Source organism: Bos indicus x Bos taurus, chromosome 15 (assembly GCF_003369695.1).
Source record: "Bos indicus x Bos taurus breed Angus x Brahman F1 hybrid chromosome 15, Bos_hybrid_MaternalHap_v2.0, whole genome shotgun sequence".
In the NCBI taxonomy this organism is placed as follows: domain Eukaryota; kingdom Metazoa; phylum Chordata; class Mammalia; order Artiodactyla; family Bovidae; genus Bos; species Bos indicus x Bos taurus.
The window spans coordinates 29,684,840-29,701,398 of NC_040090.1; the positions used below are offsets into that span (position 1 = coordinate 29,684,840).

At 42.6% G+C, this 16,559-nt stretch overlaps 2 protein-coding genes across 2 annotated transcripts; both read left to right on the forward strand.

Moving 5' to 3' along the window:
• Positions 1-896: 896 nt before the first annotated feature.
• Positions 897-1,951, forward strand: LOC113904889 (olfactory receptor 2AT4). Its single transcript, XM_027561968.1, has one exon. It carries the CDS (start codon positions 980-982, stop codon positions 1,949-1,951), a length of 972 nt encoding a protein of 323 aa, XP_027417769.1. The 5' UTR covers positions 897-979.
• A 13,167-nt stretch (positions 1,952-15,118) lies between these two features.
• On the forward strand, positions 15,119-16,084 carry LOC113904724 (olfactory receptor 2AT4-like). The gene has a single exon (XM_027561825.1). It carries the CDS (start codon positions 15,119-15,121, stop codon positions 16,082-16,084), a length of 966 nt encoding a protein of 321 aa, XP_027417626.1.
• The last annotated feature ends 475 nt before the right edge of the window (positions 16,085-16,559 follow it).

The window sequence follows — 16,559 nt, forward strand, 5'->3', positions numbered from 1 at the left end:
GTCTACAAAGAAAAAAAAAACCTGGCTGACCATGTCTAGATTTGGCATTTTTATAATTCAATGGCATGAGAGAGATTTTATTAGAAGCAACATCAGGGATGGAGTCATCTCAGAGTCATATTCCCAGAGAAGAAAAGAGCTGGTGATTGTAGGTTCACTTTGGAGGACCCCTCCTACCTGGAAATCCAACTCATTGAATCCTTCTTGTACCCATGTTTCTCCAAATTACTGAAAAATATGATTTGTGTAATTCACTCAGGTTTGCCTAATTGCTGCAGTAAAAGTGTTGGGCTAGCGTGATCTATTATATTCTACACAGAAATGGAAGTACTGACATCTAGCTTAGAAGGAGTCAGGAGGAACTACTATTCAAGGCTTACAAGAGAAGAATAAGCTTGATAACTATGTGAGCAATAGCATGTTGCAAAGAACTTTGGAGAAAGCAGTCCTTCCAAAGCAACATGGTGGAACTTTGACTGCAAAAGAAGAGGCATGAGTTCAAGGACTTGATTTAAGAGACCTGACATCCCAAACTAGATACATAAAATCTAAGATGAAGACTAGCAGAAATCTTTCCAGAGAGTTTTTCACAATCATAATTCAACAATCAACTGTTTACATCTGATTATCCTAGTAAAATGTAAAGTCTAAGAAAATAGGGACTTTGCCTGCTTTCTCCATTTTCATCACTGTGTCAGCTGAACATAGCAAGTCTTTCATTTGGTAGGTTATTAGTTAATTAATAATTAGTTTGACAAAAGAAAGGAGGTAGAAGTTTTGGGTTCATACGGTAGGAGTTAATACCGCAACCTACTAATAAGTCTTCAAGAGCTGGTTGTAATATTACCTTTATATTTTGACTAGAGTGTAAATATTGTAGATTTCTCATTCCAGAATCCTTTGATTCTATTGTTTCCAGATATTTCAGTGTCCAGATGTTCCAGCTGCCCATCTCCCAGAAATCCAGCTCTGGCTTACTATGGAGGCCACAACCTGTAATGGATCAGTGGGTGGCTCACCAGTCTTCTACCTGGTGGGCATCCCCTCTCTGCCAGAGTCCCTCTTCCTCCCTGTGTTTTTAATTTTTCTCCTTTTCTACCTTCTCATCCTCATGGGTAATGCCCTGATCCTGGTGGCTGTGGTGGCAGAGTCCAGCCTCCACAAGCCCATGTACTTCTTCCTGATCAACCTCTCAGCCCTGGACATCCTCTTCACCACAACCACTGTCCCCAAGATGCTGTCCCTTTTCCTGTTTGGGGACCATTTTCTCAGCTTTACTTCCTGCTTATTGCAGATGTACCTCTTCCAAAGCTTTACATGCTCTGAAGCCTTCATCCTGGTGGCCATGGCCTATGACCGCTATGTGGCTATCTGCCGCCCACTGCACTACACTGCGCTCATGACCCCACAGACCAATGCTGCCCTGGCAGCCAGTGCCTGGCTCACCGCCCTCCTTCTGCCCATCCCAGCAGTAGTGAAGACCTCCCAGATGGCATATGACAACATTGCTAGAATCTACCACTGCTTTTGTGATCATTTGGCTCTAGTTCAAGCCTCCTGCTCTGACACAACCCCCCAGACCCTCATGGGCTTCTGCATCGCCATGGTGGTGTCCTTCCTGCCCCTTCTCCTGGTGCTTCTCTCCTATGCCCACATCCTGGCCTCAGTGCTTCGCATCGGCTCCCGAGAAGGACGCTCCAAAGCCTTCTCCACCTGCAGCTCCCACCTCCTGGTGGTTGGCACCTACTACTCATCCATTGCCATAGCCTATGTGGCCTACAGGGCTGACCTGCCCCTCGACTTCCACATTATGGGCAATGTAGCATATGCTATTCTCACACCAATCCTCAATCCCCTCATTTACACTCTAAGAAACAAGGATGTCAAGGCAGCCATTACCAAAGTCACACATCTTAAGACTCGGGCTGGAATAGGAGCCCTTGACCTGTAGATGCAGCTAATTCTGCTCTCTGGGGAAGGAAACGGCACCCCACTCCAGTACTTTTGCCCGGAGAATCCCACGGATGGAGGACCCTGGTAGGCTACAGTCCATGGGGTCGCAAAGAGTCGGACACAACTGAGTGACTTTTTCAATTCTGCTCTCAGGATACCAAATAACAGTGCCCAGCACAGATTGTTGTTGTTGTTGTTTAATTGCTAAGTCATGTCCGACTCTGCAACACTATGGACTGTAGCCTGCCAGGCTCCTCTGTCCATGGGGTTTCTCAGGCAAGAATAGTGGAGTGAGTTGCCATTTCCCCCTCCGAGGGATCTTCCCAACCCAGGGATCGAATCTGCGTCTCCTGCATTGGCAGGCGAATTCTTTACTTCTAAGCCACCAGGGAAGACCTCAGCACAGATTAGGAACTCAATAAATATTTTTGAGTAAATAAATCAGTAAATATAGAATGGTAAAAGAAAATTCTGTTGAGCAGTCAACTTCAACAGTGGTTGCCATATTTTGGTCCAAGGCTTTCCCCCTAGTGCAATGGAATAATGTTCATCTTTATATGATATCTTGCACTGTATAAGAATTTCACTTCTTCATAAGAAGCTTTTTCTTTTTTAAAAAAAACCTGCATGGCAAAAAAATCTTTAAAAGCAAAGGCAAAAAACAAAAGACTTACATCACAGGGAAAGGGCAAATATCCAAAATAGATAAAGAGTTCTGGAGAAGGAATTGGCAATCCACTCCAGTATTCTTGCCTGGAGAATCCCATGGACAGAGGAGCCTGGTGAGCTACAGTCCGTGGCGGGGTCACAAACAGTTGGACACGACTGAGTGATAACATATTTATATACTTCCTGAATTTTTAGAAGAAAAATCTAACATACAAATATAAAAATGGGCAAAATATATGAAAAGATAGGTTACCAGAAAAATGCAGTGGTCTTTAAACAATGACAGAATGTGGTCCACTGGAGAAGGGAATGGCAAACCACTTCAGTATTCTTGCCTTGAGAACCCCATGAATAGTATGAAAAGGCAAAATGATAGGATACTGAAAGAGAAACTCCCCAGGTCAGTAAGTGCCCAATATGCTCCTGGAGATCAGTGGATAAATAACTCCAGAAAGAATGAAGGGATGGAGCCAAAGCAAAAACAATACCCAGCTGTAGATGTGACTGGTGATAGAAGCAAGGTCTGATGCTGTAAAGAGCAATAGTGCATAGGAACCTGGAATGTCAGGTCCATGAATCAAGGCAAATTGGAAGTAATCAAACAAGAGATGGCAAGAGTGAATGTCGACATTCTAGGAATCAGCGAACTGAAATGGACTGGAATGGGTGAATTTAACTCAGATGACCATTATATCTACTACTGCAGGCAGGAATCCCTCAGAAGAAATGGAGTAGCCATCATGGTCAACAAAAGAGTCCGAAATGCAGTACTTGGATGCAATCTCAAAAACGACAGAATGATCTCTGTTCATTTCCAAGGCAAACCATTCAATATCACAGTAATCCAAGTCTATGCCCCAACCAGTAATGCTGAAGAAGCTGAAGTTGAACGGTTCTATGAAGACCTACAAGACCTTTTAGAACTAACACCCAAAAAAGATGTCCTTTTCATTACCAGATCAGATCAGATCAGTTGCTCAGTCCTGTCCGACTCTTTGCATAAAGGACTGGAATGCAAAAGTAGGAAGTCAAGAAACACCTGGAGTAACAGGCAAATTTGGCCTGGGAATATGGAATGAAGCAGGGCAAAGACTAATAGAGTTTTGCCAAGAAAATGCACTGGTCATAACAAACACCCTCTTCCAACAACACAAGAGAAGACTCTATACATGGACATCACCAGATGGTCAACACCGAAATCAGACTGATTATACTATTTGCAGCCAAAGATGGAGAAGCTCTATACAGTCAGCAAAAACAAGACCAGGAGCTGACTGTGGCTCAGACTGTGAACTCCTTATTGCCAAATTCAGACTTAAATTGAAGAAAGTAGGGAAAACCACTAGACCATTCAGGTATGACCTAAATCAAATCCCTTATGATTATACAGTGGAAGTGAGAAATAGATTTAAGGGACTAGATCTGATAGAGTGCCTGATGAACTATGGAATAAGGTTCGTGACATTGTACGGGAGACAGGGATCAAGACCATCCCCATGGAAAAGAAATGCAAAAAAGCAAAATGGCTGTCTGGGGAGGCCTTACAAATAGCTGTGAAAAGCAGAGAAGTGAAAAGCAAAGGAGAAAAGGAAAGATATAAACATCTGAATGCAGAGTTCCAAAGAATAGCAAGAAGAGATAAGAAAGCTTTCCTCAGCGATCAGTGCAAAGAAATAGAGGAAAACAACAGAATGGGAAAGACTAGAGATCTCTTCAAGAAAATTAGAGATAACAAGGGAACATTTCATGCAAAGATGGGCTCAATAAAGGACAGAAATGGTATGGACCTAACAGAAGCAGAAGATATTAAGAAGAGATGGCAAGAATACACAGAAGAACTATACAAAAAAGATCTTCACGACCCAGATAATCACGATGGTGTGATCACTGACCTAGAGCCAGACATCCTGGAATGTGAAGTCAAGTGGGCCTTAGAAAGCATCACTATGAACAAAGCTAGTGGAGGTGATGGAATTCCAGCTGAGCTATTTCAAATCCTGAAAGATGATGCTGTGAAAGTGCTGCACTCAATATGCAAGCAAATCTGGAAAACTCAGCAGTGGCCACAGGACTGGAAAAGGTCGGTTTTCATTCTAATCCCAAAGAAAGGCAATGCCAAAGAATGCTCAAACTACCGCACAATTGCACTCATCTCACACACTAGTTAAGTAACGCTCAAAATTCTCCAAGCCAGGCTTCAGCAATATGTGAACCGTGAACTTCCTGATGTTCAAGCTGGTTTTAGAAAAGGCAGAGGAACCAGAGATCAAATTGCCAACATCTGCTGGATCATGGAAAAAGCAAGAGAGTTCCAGAAAAACATCTATTTCTGCTTTATTGACTATGCCAAAGCCTTTGACTGTGTGGATCACAATAAACTGTGGAAAATTCTTCAAGAGATGGGAATACCAGACCACCTGATCTGCCTTTTGAGAGATTTGTATGCAGATCAGGAAGCAACAGTTAGACTTGGACATGGAACAACAGGCTGCTTTCAAATAGGAAAAGGAGTTCGTCAAGGCTGTATATTGTCACCCTGTTTATTTAACTTATATGCAGAGTACATCATGAGAAACGCTGGACTGGAAGAAACACAAGCTGGAATCAAGATTGCCAGGAGAAATATCAATAACCTCAGATATGCAGATGACACCACCCTTATGGCAGAAAGTGAAGAGGAACTCAAAAGCCTCTTGATGAAAGTGAAAGTGGAGAGTGAAAATGTTGGCTTAAAGCTCAACATTCAGAAAACGAAGATCATGGCATCCGGTCCCATCACTTCATGGGAAATAGATGGGGAAACAGTGGAAACACTGTCAGACTTTATTTTGGGGGGCTCCAAAATCACTGCAGATGGTGACTGCAGCCATGAAATTAAAAGACGCTTACTCCTTGGAAGGAAAGTTGTGACCAACCTAGATAGCATGTTGAAAAGCAGAGACATTACTTTGCCAACAAAGGTTCATCTAGTCAAGGCTATGGTTTTTCCTGTGGTCATGTATGGATGTGAGAGTTGGACTGTGAAGAAAGCTGAGCGCCAAAGAATTGATGCTTTTGAACTGTGGTGTTGGAGAAGACTCTTGAGAGTCCCTTGGACTGCAAGGAGATCCAACCAGTCCATTCTGAGGGAGATCAACCCTGGGTGTTCTTTGGAAGGAATGATGCTAAAGCTGAAACTCCAGTACTTTGGCCACTTCATGCGAAGAGTTGACTCATTGGAAAAGACTCTGATGCTGGGAGGGATTGGGGGCAAGAGGAGAAGGGGATGACAGAGGATGAGATGGCTGGATGGCATCACTGACTCGATGGACGTGAGTCTGAGTGAACTCCGGGAGTTGGTGATGGACAAGGAGGCCTGGCGTGCTGCGATTCATGGGGTCGCAAAGAGTCGGACACGACTGAGCGACTGATCTGATCTGATCTTAAACAATGAAAAAGTATTTAGTCTACTGTATTAAAATACTATATAAAAAGAATACAAATTAAAACTACCATGTGAATTTCCCTAGTGGTCCAGTGGTTAGGAATCTGCCTGCCAGTGCAGGGGACACGGGTTTGAACACTGGTCTGGGAAGATCTCACATACTGCAGGGCAACTAAACCCATGCGCCACAACTACTGAGTCCATGTGCTGCAACTACTGAACCCCTGAGTTCTAGAGTCCATGCTCCGTAACAAGAAAGCCACTGCAATAAGAAATTTCTGCACTGCAACTAGAGAGTATCTCCTCACTGCTCACCACAACTAGAGAAAGCCTGGCACGGCCAAAAATAAATGTAAATAGTAAATAAAAAAATTTAAAACTACACTGAAATGCCATTTTCCACATAATCAGATTAGCAAAACAATATTTTGGCAATATGCATGTAGAAAATCAGAACTCTTGTAAATTACTTGTGAGAATGCAAATTGATAGAGCATTACTGTGATACCCACCAAAAGTATACATGCATTTACCCTTTGACCCAGAAATCTCATTTCTAGGAATCAATCTCAAAGATACATTGGCAATAATTCATTAGGCTACTCATTCATCATTAGGGAACAGGTTGAAAAAAAATTTTTTTAAGTATAATGCATCTATAAAAAGGAAATGATAAAGCTGTATACTGATCTAGGATATGCTAATGGACTTCCCTGGTGGCTCAAATGGTAAAGAATCTGCCTGGAATGCTGGAGACCCTGGGTTGGGAAGATCCCCTGGAGATGGGCATGATAACCCACTGCAGTATTCTTACCTAGCGAATCCCATGGACAGGGGAGCCTGGAGGGCTATGGTCCATAGGGTCACACAGAGTTGGACATGACTGGAGTGACTTTGCACACATGCACACAGAAGGATGAAACCTCTGAATTAATAAAGATGGTTACCTACAAGGAGAGAGAGGGAACAGAGTGGAGGGGACAGGAACAGAAACAAGACAAATGTACAATCTGTCTTTAGATGTATATATAATTTTTATATAATTAAAAGAAATAAAAAAGAAAAAACACAATTCCCTCCTTTTTAAAATAAACAGAAACACTTGACCTTAGATGTCTATCAAATTAATGGCATGATCATTAGGAAAATTACTGTCTAAGAGTCATCAAAACAGTGCTTTGACTATACATCTTAAGAGGGATATAATTTAAAAATAAGAAAAATCATAACAGTTTAAATTACATTGAGAAGTCTTTTAAAAAATATGTTACAGTTTTACTTAAGAGATTAGATTGAAATTAAATCATTCTATAATCATTTAAAATATTTCATTTTGAAATTATTTTATACTTACAAAAAGTTACAAAGATAATATAGAGCTTCTAGTTAACCTTTCATCCAGCTTCCTCTAATTTTAACATCTTATGTAACCATTCTGCATTTATCAAAACTAAGAAACTAACATGAATCTATATAACACATTATCACTCAGAGTCCATAGAGCCCACTCTTAGTATTATATATTATTTTATTTTTTGTATAGACATCCAGTTGTTCCAGCACCATTTTTTAAAGCCTATTCTTCATCATTAAATTGTCTTTGAACTTTTGTCAAATACTGAACTATAGTTGTGTCTATTTCTGGGCTCTCTCTTCTGTTCCATTGGTACATTTATCTGTCCTTTTACCAATACCACATCATCCTGATTACCATAACTTTATACTTAAGTGTTGAAATTGGGTAGTGTGAATCCCCCATCTTTGTTTTTCTCTTTTAGCATTGTTTTGACTACTTTAGTTTCTTTGCTTTTTGATATAAATTTTGGAACTATCTTTCTGGGTTTTGATTGGGATTGTGCTGAATCTGAATCTGTGTATTAAATTTGGGATACTTGACATTTTACCAATATTGAATTTTCCAATTTAACAACATGGATAGCTCTTCATTATCTAGATTTTCTTTGATTTTATTCATCAGTGTTTTGTAGTTTTTAGCCTATGAATTGTGCACATATTTTGTGGAAGAAAGAAAGTGAAAGTTGCTCAATTGTGTCCCACTCTTTGCGATCCCATGGACTATACAGTTCATGGAATTCTCTAGGCCAGAATACTGAAGGGGTAGCCGTTCCCTTCTCCAGGGGATCTTCCCTATCTAGGGATCAAACCAGGATCTCTTGCACTGCAGGCAGATTCTTTACCAACTGAGCTATGAGGGAAGCCCCACATATCTTGTTGGGTTATATTTAAGTGCACTTTTTGGTTAGTCTGTTAATATGGTGGGCTTTTCATTGATTGGTTTTGAATGTTGAACAGATTCTTTATTCCTGGAATGAACTCCTCTTGGTTATGATATATCGTCCTCTATAAATATTGCTGCTGCTAAGTCGCTTCAGTCATGTCCAACTCTATTCGATCCCATAGACGGCAGCCCACCAGGCTCCCCTGTCCCTGGGATTCTCCAGGCAAGAACACTGGAGTGGGTTGCCATTTCCTTCTCCAATGCGTGAAAGTGAAAAATGAAAGTGATTTTTTAAAAATATTTTGTTTGGGATTTCTGCATGAGGGATACTGATCTGCAGTTTTCTATTAATGTCTTTGCCTAGTTTGATATTAGGTTAATATTGGCTGGCCTTTTAAAATGAGTTGGAAAGTTCTCTCTCCTCTTCTATAATCTGGAAAACATTATGTAGAATTGGTATTATTTTTTCCTTAAATATTTAGTAGTATTTTCCCATGAAACGACCTGTGTCTGGAATTTCCTTTTAGGAAATTTTTTTCTACAAAATCAATTTCTTTACTAGATATAGAAGTGTGGAGTTTTTGTATTTATTTATTTTTGGCTGAATCTTTGTTGCTTTGCATGGGCTTTCTCTAATTGTGGAGCATGGGTTTCTCGCTGTGCTGGTTTCTCTTGTTGCAGAGCACAGGCTCTAGGCACTCAGGCTTAATTGTTCAAGGCATGTGGAATCTTCCCAGACCAGGGATAGAATCATGTTCCCCGCCTTCTCAGGCGGATTCTTATCCACCGCACCACCAGGGAAGTCCAAGATACAGAAGTTTGAAAATTATCTATTTATTCTTGAATGGGTTTGGTAGTTTGTGCCTCTCGAGGAATTTGTCCATTTCATCCACATCATAGAATTTGTATGTTTGTAGTAGTCTTTCATGATCCTTTTAAAGTCTGTGATGTCTCTTCTTTCATTCTGAATGTTGCTAATTTGTGTCTTCAATTCTTCTTCTTGGTCAGTCTGGCTATAGATGTATCAATTTTATCAACTTTTCAAAGAATCAGATTTTAAACCTAAATGTCCATCATGAAATAGCTAGAGGGAAGCTCAGGGAACTCAGTGCTCTGTGATGACCTAGAGGAGTGGGATGGAGGTGTGGGAGGGAGGCTCAAGAGGGAGGTGATATATGTATAAATATAGCTGATTCACTTTGTGGTAGAGCAGAAACTAATACAACATTGTAAAGCAATTATACTCCAATAAAAAAAAAACCAGCCTTTAGTTTTATTGATTTTGCTCAGCTGTTTTTCTGTTTTCAGTTGTATTGATTCTTGCTATAATATTTATAATTTTCTTTCTTTTAAGTACTTTGGGTTTAATTTTATATTCTTTTTCTAGTTTCTTAAAGTGAAAGATTAGATTGTTGATATGAGCCTTTTATTCTTTTCCAATATAAGTATTAAACTCTATAAATTTCCCTCTAGCTACTGCTTTCATAATTCCCTACAATTTTGAAATATTGTACTTCTCTTTTTTTTCTTTTCAACTCAGAATGTGTTTTTAATTTCCCTTGAGACTTCTTAAATTCTGGAGCACTTCCTCAGGCCCATCTACTTGAATAGGGCTTGATTCCAACCTCTGCCTCACCAGCATCATGTGGCTGCTAAAATCTTTCTGTGGCTCTGTAACCTCCCAGCTGCTGTCTTCTTCTGGTTTCTCAAAGTCTTTCCTTATACATGCACACCTGAGGAGTTGGTCCCTGACTTGAAGGGAATTTGTACAGATTTTGAAGTTCCTTCCCTGCAGTACTATCCTCCCCAGTATTTTGCCTTTTAATTTCTAGCCCTTTTGGTAATCCAAATTCCAGCTTGCATTGCCTCAGTTTATTAGGACTTTATTTTTCTAATTGAGCTCTATTCTCCAGTCCTGCAAATTGGGAGATGCCCTCAGGTAAAAATCTGGGATCATGTAGAAATTACTTCATGAACTTTCCTATTCTCAAGGATCACAGTCCTCCAAGGTCTCTGAAGCCTTCAAACAATTGTTTTACATATTTTATCCAGCTTTTATGGTTGTTTTTGGCATGAGGTTTAGTTCCAAAGAAGGCAGTCTGTCATAGGCAATACTTAGACGTCCTCTTTGATTTTTGAGTTTTTGCACTATTGGTAGGAGAAACACAGTGCAGAACCTAGGATTTTAGAGTGAACTATATGGTTTGTTTTTTTTTTTTTTCTGCTGATAACTATTCTCCTTTTGAGAAACAGTTCCTAGCCCTAGTGCAGCTGAAAGCCCGACGAGAAACACTAAAGGAATGTGGGTCCCAAGCTGACCCTTACAAACTGGGTATTAATTTGAACAAACAAAACGTAAAATTGGATATGTACAAAAACATCCCACTGTCAAGTGGGAAGTCAGGTAATAAATATTATATTAGCTCAAGCAGATCTTGAAGGCACATTTGTATGAGTGGGTGGCTCAGACTTCCAAGATGCACCATCTTGCAATATTGAGACCTTCCCATCAGCTCTGACATAGGGCCTCATGGGAAATTCCCTATGATCAACTCTCCCAAGAAGAAAGAAATCAGGCTTGATTCACAAACAGTTCTTCACAATATGCTGAGACTACTCAAACATGGACTGCTGCTACATTACAGCCCATTCAGGAAGGCCCTGAAGGATCAACAGGAAGATAAATCCTGTCAGTGGGCAGAACCTTTGCCATGGCCTCTTATCTTTTACCTGGTAGTTCATCTCACCTGGGAGGTAAAATGGAAAGAGGTTTGGATCTATACAAGTTTATGAGCAATGGCTACATCTTTGCTGGGATATGAAGTAACTTAGAGCAAAGTAACAGGTTTGGTGAAGAGAAGATCTGGAGAGATTTAAGGCAAAAGACTTCTGAGAAAGGCCTCAAACTGTAAAGATATTTTTGGTCCATGTGACAATTTACCAAAGGGAACTCATGGTGAAAAAACTCTCTAAAACCAGAAAAAATAGGTAGAATCAGATACACAAGATGACCCATTCATGAATATCAGTCAGACTCATAATGAGAATGAAGGTTACACCATTGGCATAAAGTTTGAGGCCCCTGAGAGCTGTTAATAATGTCCTCATCATTACCAGTAAAGCCTAGGGACAAATCCTACCTCACTCTTCATGTATACTCTAGGTGATGCCAGGGAGTTTATTCCTGAGGGATGATGGGTCCTCAAGGGAGCACCATCTTGAAGAAAATAAGCCCAGGAGGCCTACCTGAAAGCAGGGAACCGAGGGTTTAATAGGTCATGGCTCAGCCTCTAACAAGTCTTCACATGGAGACACCAGTATGGACCGGCTTAATAGGTAAGCAGAACCAGGGATGGAGCATCCAGAGACAGGCAGAGAAAGCTGGGGCAAGGAGACAGGGGTAGAGAAGCCAGGATGTATGAACTTGGGCCAGGTCAGGGAGACTGGTTGGGTGTGAACAAGAGGCAGCAGCCCAGAATCCAGGTTGGCTGTGCACATGTGGGTTGTGAGACCTTGGGCCACACGTTCTGACAGGTCCAGGCAAAGGAGGACTCTTACATGTGGGATTCAAACCACATCCTTATCAAATCATTTCCTCCCACAGGAAATCAAGGCTGATGGAGCAGTAACCATTGGAAACACGAGGGCACTCTGAGTGCTTACCTGTTCCAGGCTCTTGTGTAGTGTTGTCTAAACGTTCTCTTCGCATTCTCTCCACAAGGACACAACAATCCCAGAAGGTCACAAATGAGGGAAACGAGTTCAGACAGAGAAAAGTGACTTGCCCAAGGTCACACAACTGCAGGTATGAGCTGGGATGGGACTCCAGTCCTTTCTGACTCATAAGTGCATACTCTTGACCACTAAGGCCCACAGGATAGGATGAAGGTAGAGCCCCTGGCTGGTAGCAGGTGCACAGGAGAGGTGGGAGAGCCCTCACTCTCTGGCTTTGGGGTGTGGACCATGTGACATGACTGCCAAACACAGAGTGGACACTCAGGAAAGGGTTCTGAATTCCAATTGGATTGGAAACCCCTTAGAGATCTTCTCCTCTAAACCTCTCACTACACAGATGAGAAAACCAAGACTCAGGGACCCAGAGTCACAGCAAGCAAGTAACAGCTGGTCCAGGAGCCAGGACTCTTGGTTGCAAGGTGGAGTTCTTTAACAGCAGTCTGCCTCCTAACTACCTCTGCTCTCACCCCTCACCAGTTGTGACCTTGAACAAGGGCCTGTCCTTCTCCAATCCTTGGTTTCCCATTTGCTGAGGAGTGTAACCACTCCCTGAAAGAACTGGATGAAAAAGAAAATGATGTCCATCAAGTGCAGCATCAGGTTGGACACTCAGTGACTGGGTTTTCTGTCCTTCCCTGTCCCCACCTGCACTGTAACTCTCGTAGACAGTCCCACCAGGGAGGACCTTCTGGGGTAAATTCTGTGCCCTGGGAAAGAGTACCCATTAGTCCCTAAAGCACAGGATGGCATCACTAAGATGTAGTGTGTAATCTAAAGCAAAATAAGAGCCCTAACCTGTAAAATAAATGTAAGAAAGTTCAACCAAATTTGGATATTCCCTATGATGGGCAAGTTGAATGGTGCTTTGAAAGATAAAATGCAAAGTTCTTTCATAAAGTCCTTTTGGTGTCCCTGTTTGGCTGGTGTCCCAATATGCCTATTGGATGGTCCAGTACGACCTGGCAATAAAAAGCCATGTCCCACCCCTCCACTGAGGTCTCAGCATCCCTCCTTCATCTTCTAAGCAGTGGGACAGAGGCGGAGTGAGAGGGATAGCAAAGCTGATGGCCTTTTAGGGCCCCACTGGCCTCCCCTCTCCACCTTTCTGCCCCTCAGATCCCCTGCTCTGCCTCATCCAGGACTGCAGACACAACTGCCTGTCTGAGAGCAAAAATGTCCATGGCAGTGCAAAGCAGTTTCACTTTTTTTGCTAGGTCCTGGGGTCTGATTTTTGGAACATTATTTTAAAGGAAGATTTGCATTGCCAGATACTAGTTCTTAGTGCTTATCCTATAGCGACTCAAGATAAAAACTTGAATTATAAATTTGTCTGATATAATCAATGAAAAAGTGGAAAGGGAAACAGAAAACCTTGGTCTTAATATGTTCTCCCCTGTAAAGCTGAACTTCTGGATTCCCCAAGAGACATGGGGAGTAGAAGAGAGAGTCCTGTCCCAGGAATCAAAGACCTGAGTTCTGGGGATGACTCTGCCTCCAGTGCCACTGGGGTCCGGGAAAGTTCCCACCCTTTTTGTGCTCAGCCTCTTGCCTTTAGGAGGAAAACTGGTTAGATCTGAAAATTAGAAGTTTTTTCCAGCTTTTACATTGGTGGTTTTATGCATAAGATGTGTTTCGAGAAGAGAGAGAAATTAGAGGTGACTCTAGGAAAAGCGTGGGGCCCTGCTCACAGAATCATCAGGAGCAACATGGACTTGCTTGCAATGGGAACAGAGATTGTTTAGCCCAAGGGGCGAGTATTAAGTAGATGGCAAATCAGTATTTCTCTTAATTGAATCCCCCTGCTGCTGCTACTGCTGCTAAGTCGCTTCAGTCGTGTCCGACTCTGTGAGACCCCATAGATGGCAGCCCACCAGGCTCCCCGTTTCTGGGATTCTTCAGGCAAGAACACTGGAGTAGGTTGCCATTTCCTTCTCCAATGCATGAAAGTGAAAAGTGAAAGTGAAGCCGCTTAGTCGTGTCCAACTCTTAGCGACCCCATGGACTGCAGCCCACCAGGCTCCTCCATCCATGGGATTTTCCAGGCAAGAGTACTGGAGTGGGGTGCCATTGCCTTCTCTAGATCTATGAAAACACTTCCTCCTGATTCCTTCTTGGTCGGGGCAGGGGGGCAGTTCTTTGGCCTTGGAGCAGCCATTGCAAGCAAACCTCCGGTTCCTCTCCATCTAGAATGCTTCTCAAGCAATGACCAGGGACAGAGAAGCCTAGTGGACAGTGGGTGTGCCAAACAGGAGTTTGAGCCGAGCTGCATGCCAGCAGAGTGGCAAGTTCAAGAGGAACACAGATATACTCCCTGGATTCTCTGTTCCTGCCCAGTTGCAGGAGAATCCCGCTCAGTTCCGACTTCAATCAGGAATGGCTCTTTTCGCCAAAGGCATTTTCAGTATCACTCCCGTCACTGCAATGTGACAAAGAGCCCCACACCCAGAGACAGAAAAGGGAGTACTCAACTTAGAGACAGGCAGAACCACTGCACCAAGCAAACAAGGGAGAAGGAGCCATTCCTGGTCAATAATTATGAGAAGATAGCACGTTGCCGTAAACGTCAGAAAAATCAGGCCTCCCTAGCAATGTGGTGACAAAGATGTCACTTTTTGAAAAACTTAAAGCAATGCCAAATGAGAAAGGAGCTCAAGGACATGGTTTAAGAGACCCGATATCCCTGAAAGGATTATATGGGACATGGACAAGGGGACAAACAGAGTTCTTCCACAACACTTAGCACAACTGAAATTAAATAATTATGCGATTCTTTGCTTAATGTCTTTCTCTACCACTGAAAGTTCAGCTCCATTAAGTAAGAGACCTTTGTTTTGTTCAACTTGTTATATACTCAGCATGTAACACTTGGTTTGGTATATTGTAAAGATAATTTTGCCACATTATTTTTTTAAAAGGAAAAAGGGAATTCTGAGAGAGGATGAAGACAGAACCCATCATTTCTCTTCTAGTGATGGTTGTAAATAAATGTGGTTACCTTATACAGTGATCACTCTGTAATTCATATTCCAGAATCACTGATTGTTCTGGTTTCTAGGTGCTCCCACTGCCCACTTCCTGGGCATCCACCTTAAACCATCATGGAGACTATAGCCTGTAATGAATCAGAGGAGTCATGGACCATCTTCTACCTTATGGGCATCCCTTCTCTGCCGAAATCCCTCTTCCTTCCTATCTTCTTCATCTTTCTCCTCCTCTACCTACTCATCCTGGTGGGAAATGCCCTGATCCTGGTGGCCGTGGTGATAGAGCCCAGCCTTCACAAGCCCATGTACTTCTTCCTGATCAACCTCTCAGCCCTGGACATCCTCTTCACCACAACCACTGTCCCCAAGATGCTGTCCTTATTCTTGCGTGGGGATCGCTACCTCAGCTTCTCTGCCTGCTTCCTGCAGATGTACCTCTTCCACAGCTTCTCCTGCTCTGAAGCCTTCATCCAGGTGGCCATGGCCTATGGCCGCTATGTGGCTATCTGCTGCCCACTGCATTACCCTGTGCTCATGACCCCGCAGACCAATGCTGCCCTGGCAGCCAGTGCCTGGCTCACCGCCCTCCTTCTGCCCATCCCAGCAGTGGTGCAGACCTCCCACTTGGCTTTTGACAGCACTGTTTACATCTACCACTGCTTCTGTGACCACTTAGCTGTGGTCCAGGCCTCCTGCTCTGACACCAGCCCCCAGACCCTCATGGGCTTCTGCATCGCCATGGTGGTGTCCTTCCTGCCTCTTCTCCTGGTGCTTCTCTCCTATGCCCACATCCTGGCCTCAGTGCTTCACATCGGCTCTCGAGAAGGACGCTCCAAAGCCTTCTCCACCTGCAGCTCCCACCTCCTGGTGGTTGGCACCTACTACTCATCCATTGCCATAGCCTATGTGGCCTACAGGGCTGACCTGCCCCTCGACTTCCACATCGTGGGCAACGTGGTGTACGCTATTCTCACACCTGTCCTCAACCCTCTCATCTACACCCTGAGGAACAAGGATGTCAAGACAGCCATCACCAAAATGGCATGTCCCTGGAATCCAAATAATTCTGCAAAACCCTGATTGATAGTGAACTTTATTTTCTCACAAACACCAATAACAATAGAGGTAAAATTGGACAATTCAGAGAGCCAAATAGTTAGAACAATAATTTTTAAAATACAGTCCTAGGTATTCTTCCATTGTAACAAAATAATGATTTTCTTTCCTTAATTCACCAACTAAATGGATTGGGCTTTTCAATTTTTAAGCTGTGACTCCCAAATTTCACAAGATTTGTGTTCACATTTCCACTAATTCAAACAATTTTGATTCTCAGAGACTTAAATATTTGACTAGAAAGAAATTCAGTTTTTTCCCCTTGTAGAGCTTCTAATATTTCTAAATGCCCCCAGGATGGCTGACACATAGATATGAATCAGCCTAGCCCTTTTTGCTGGAGTAGTAACTTAGAAATCCTCTTCAAGGAAAACGTCTGAAACTCCTACCATCTCAATTCTTTTGCCTGAAAATACATTGCCACTACCAATGTGTCAAT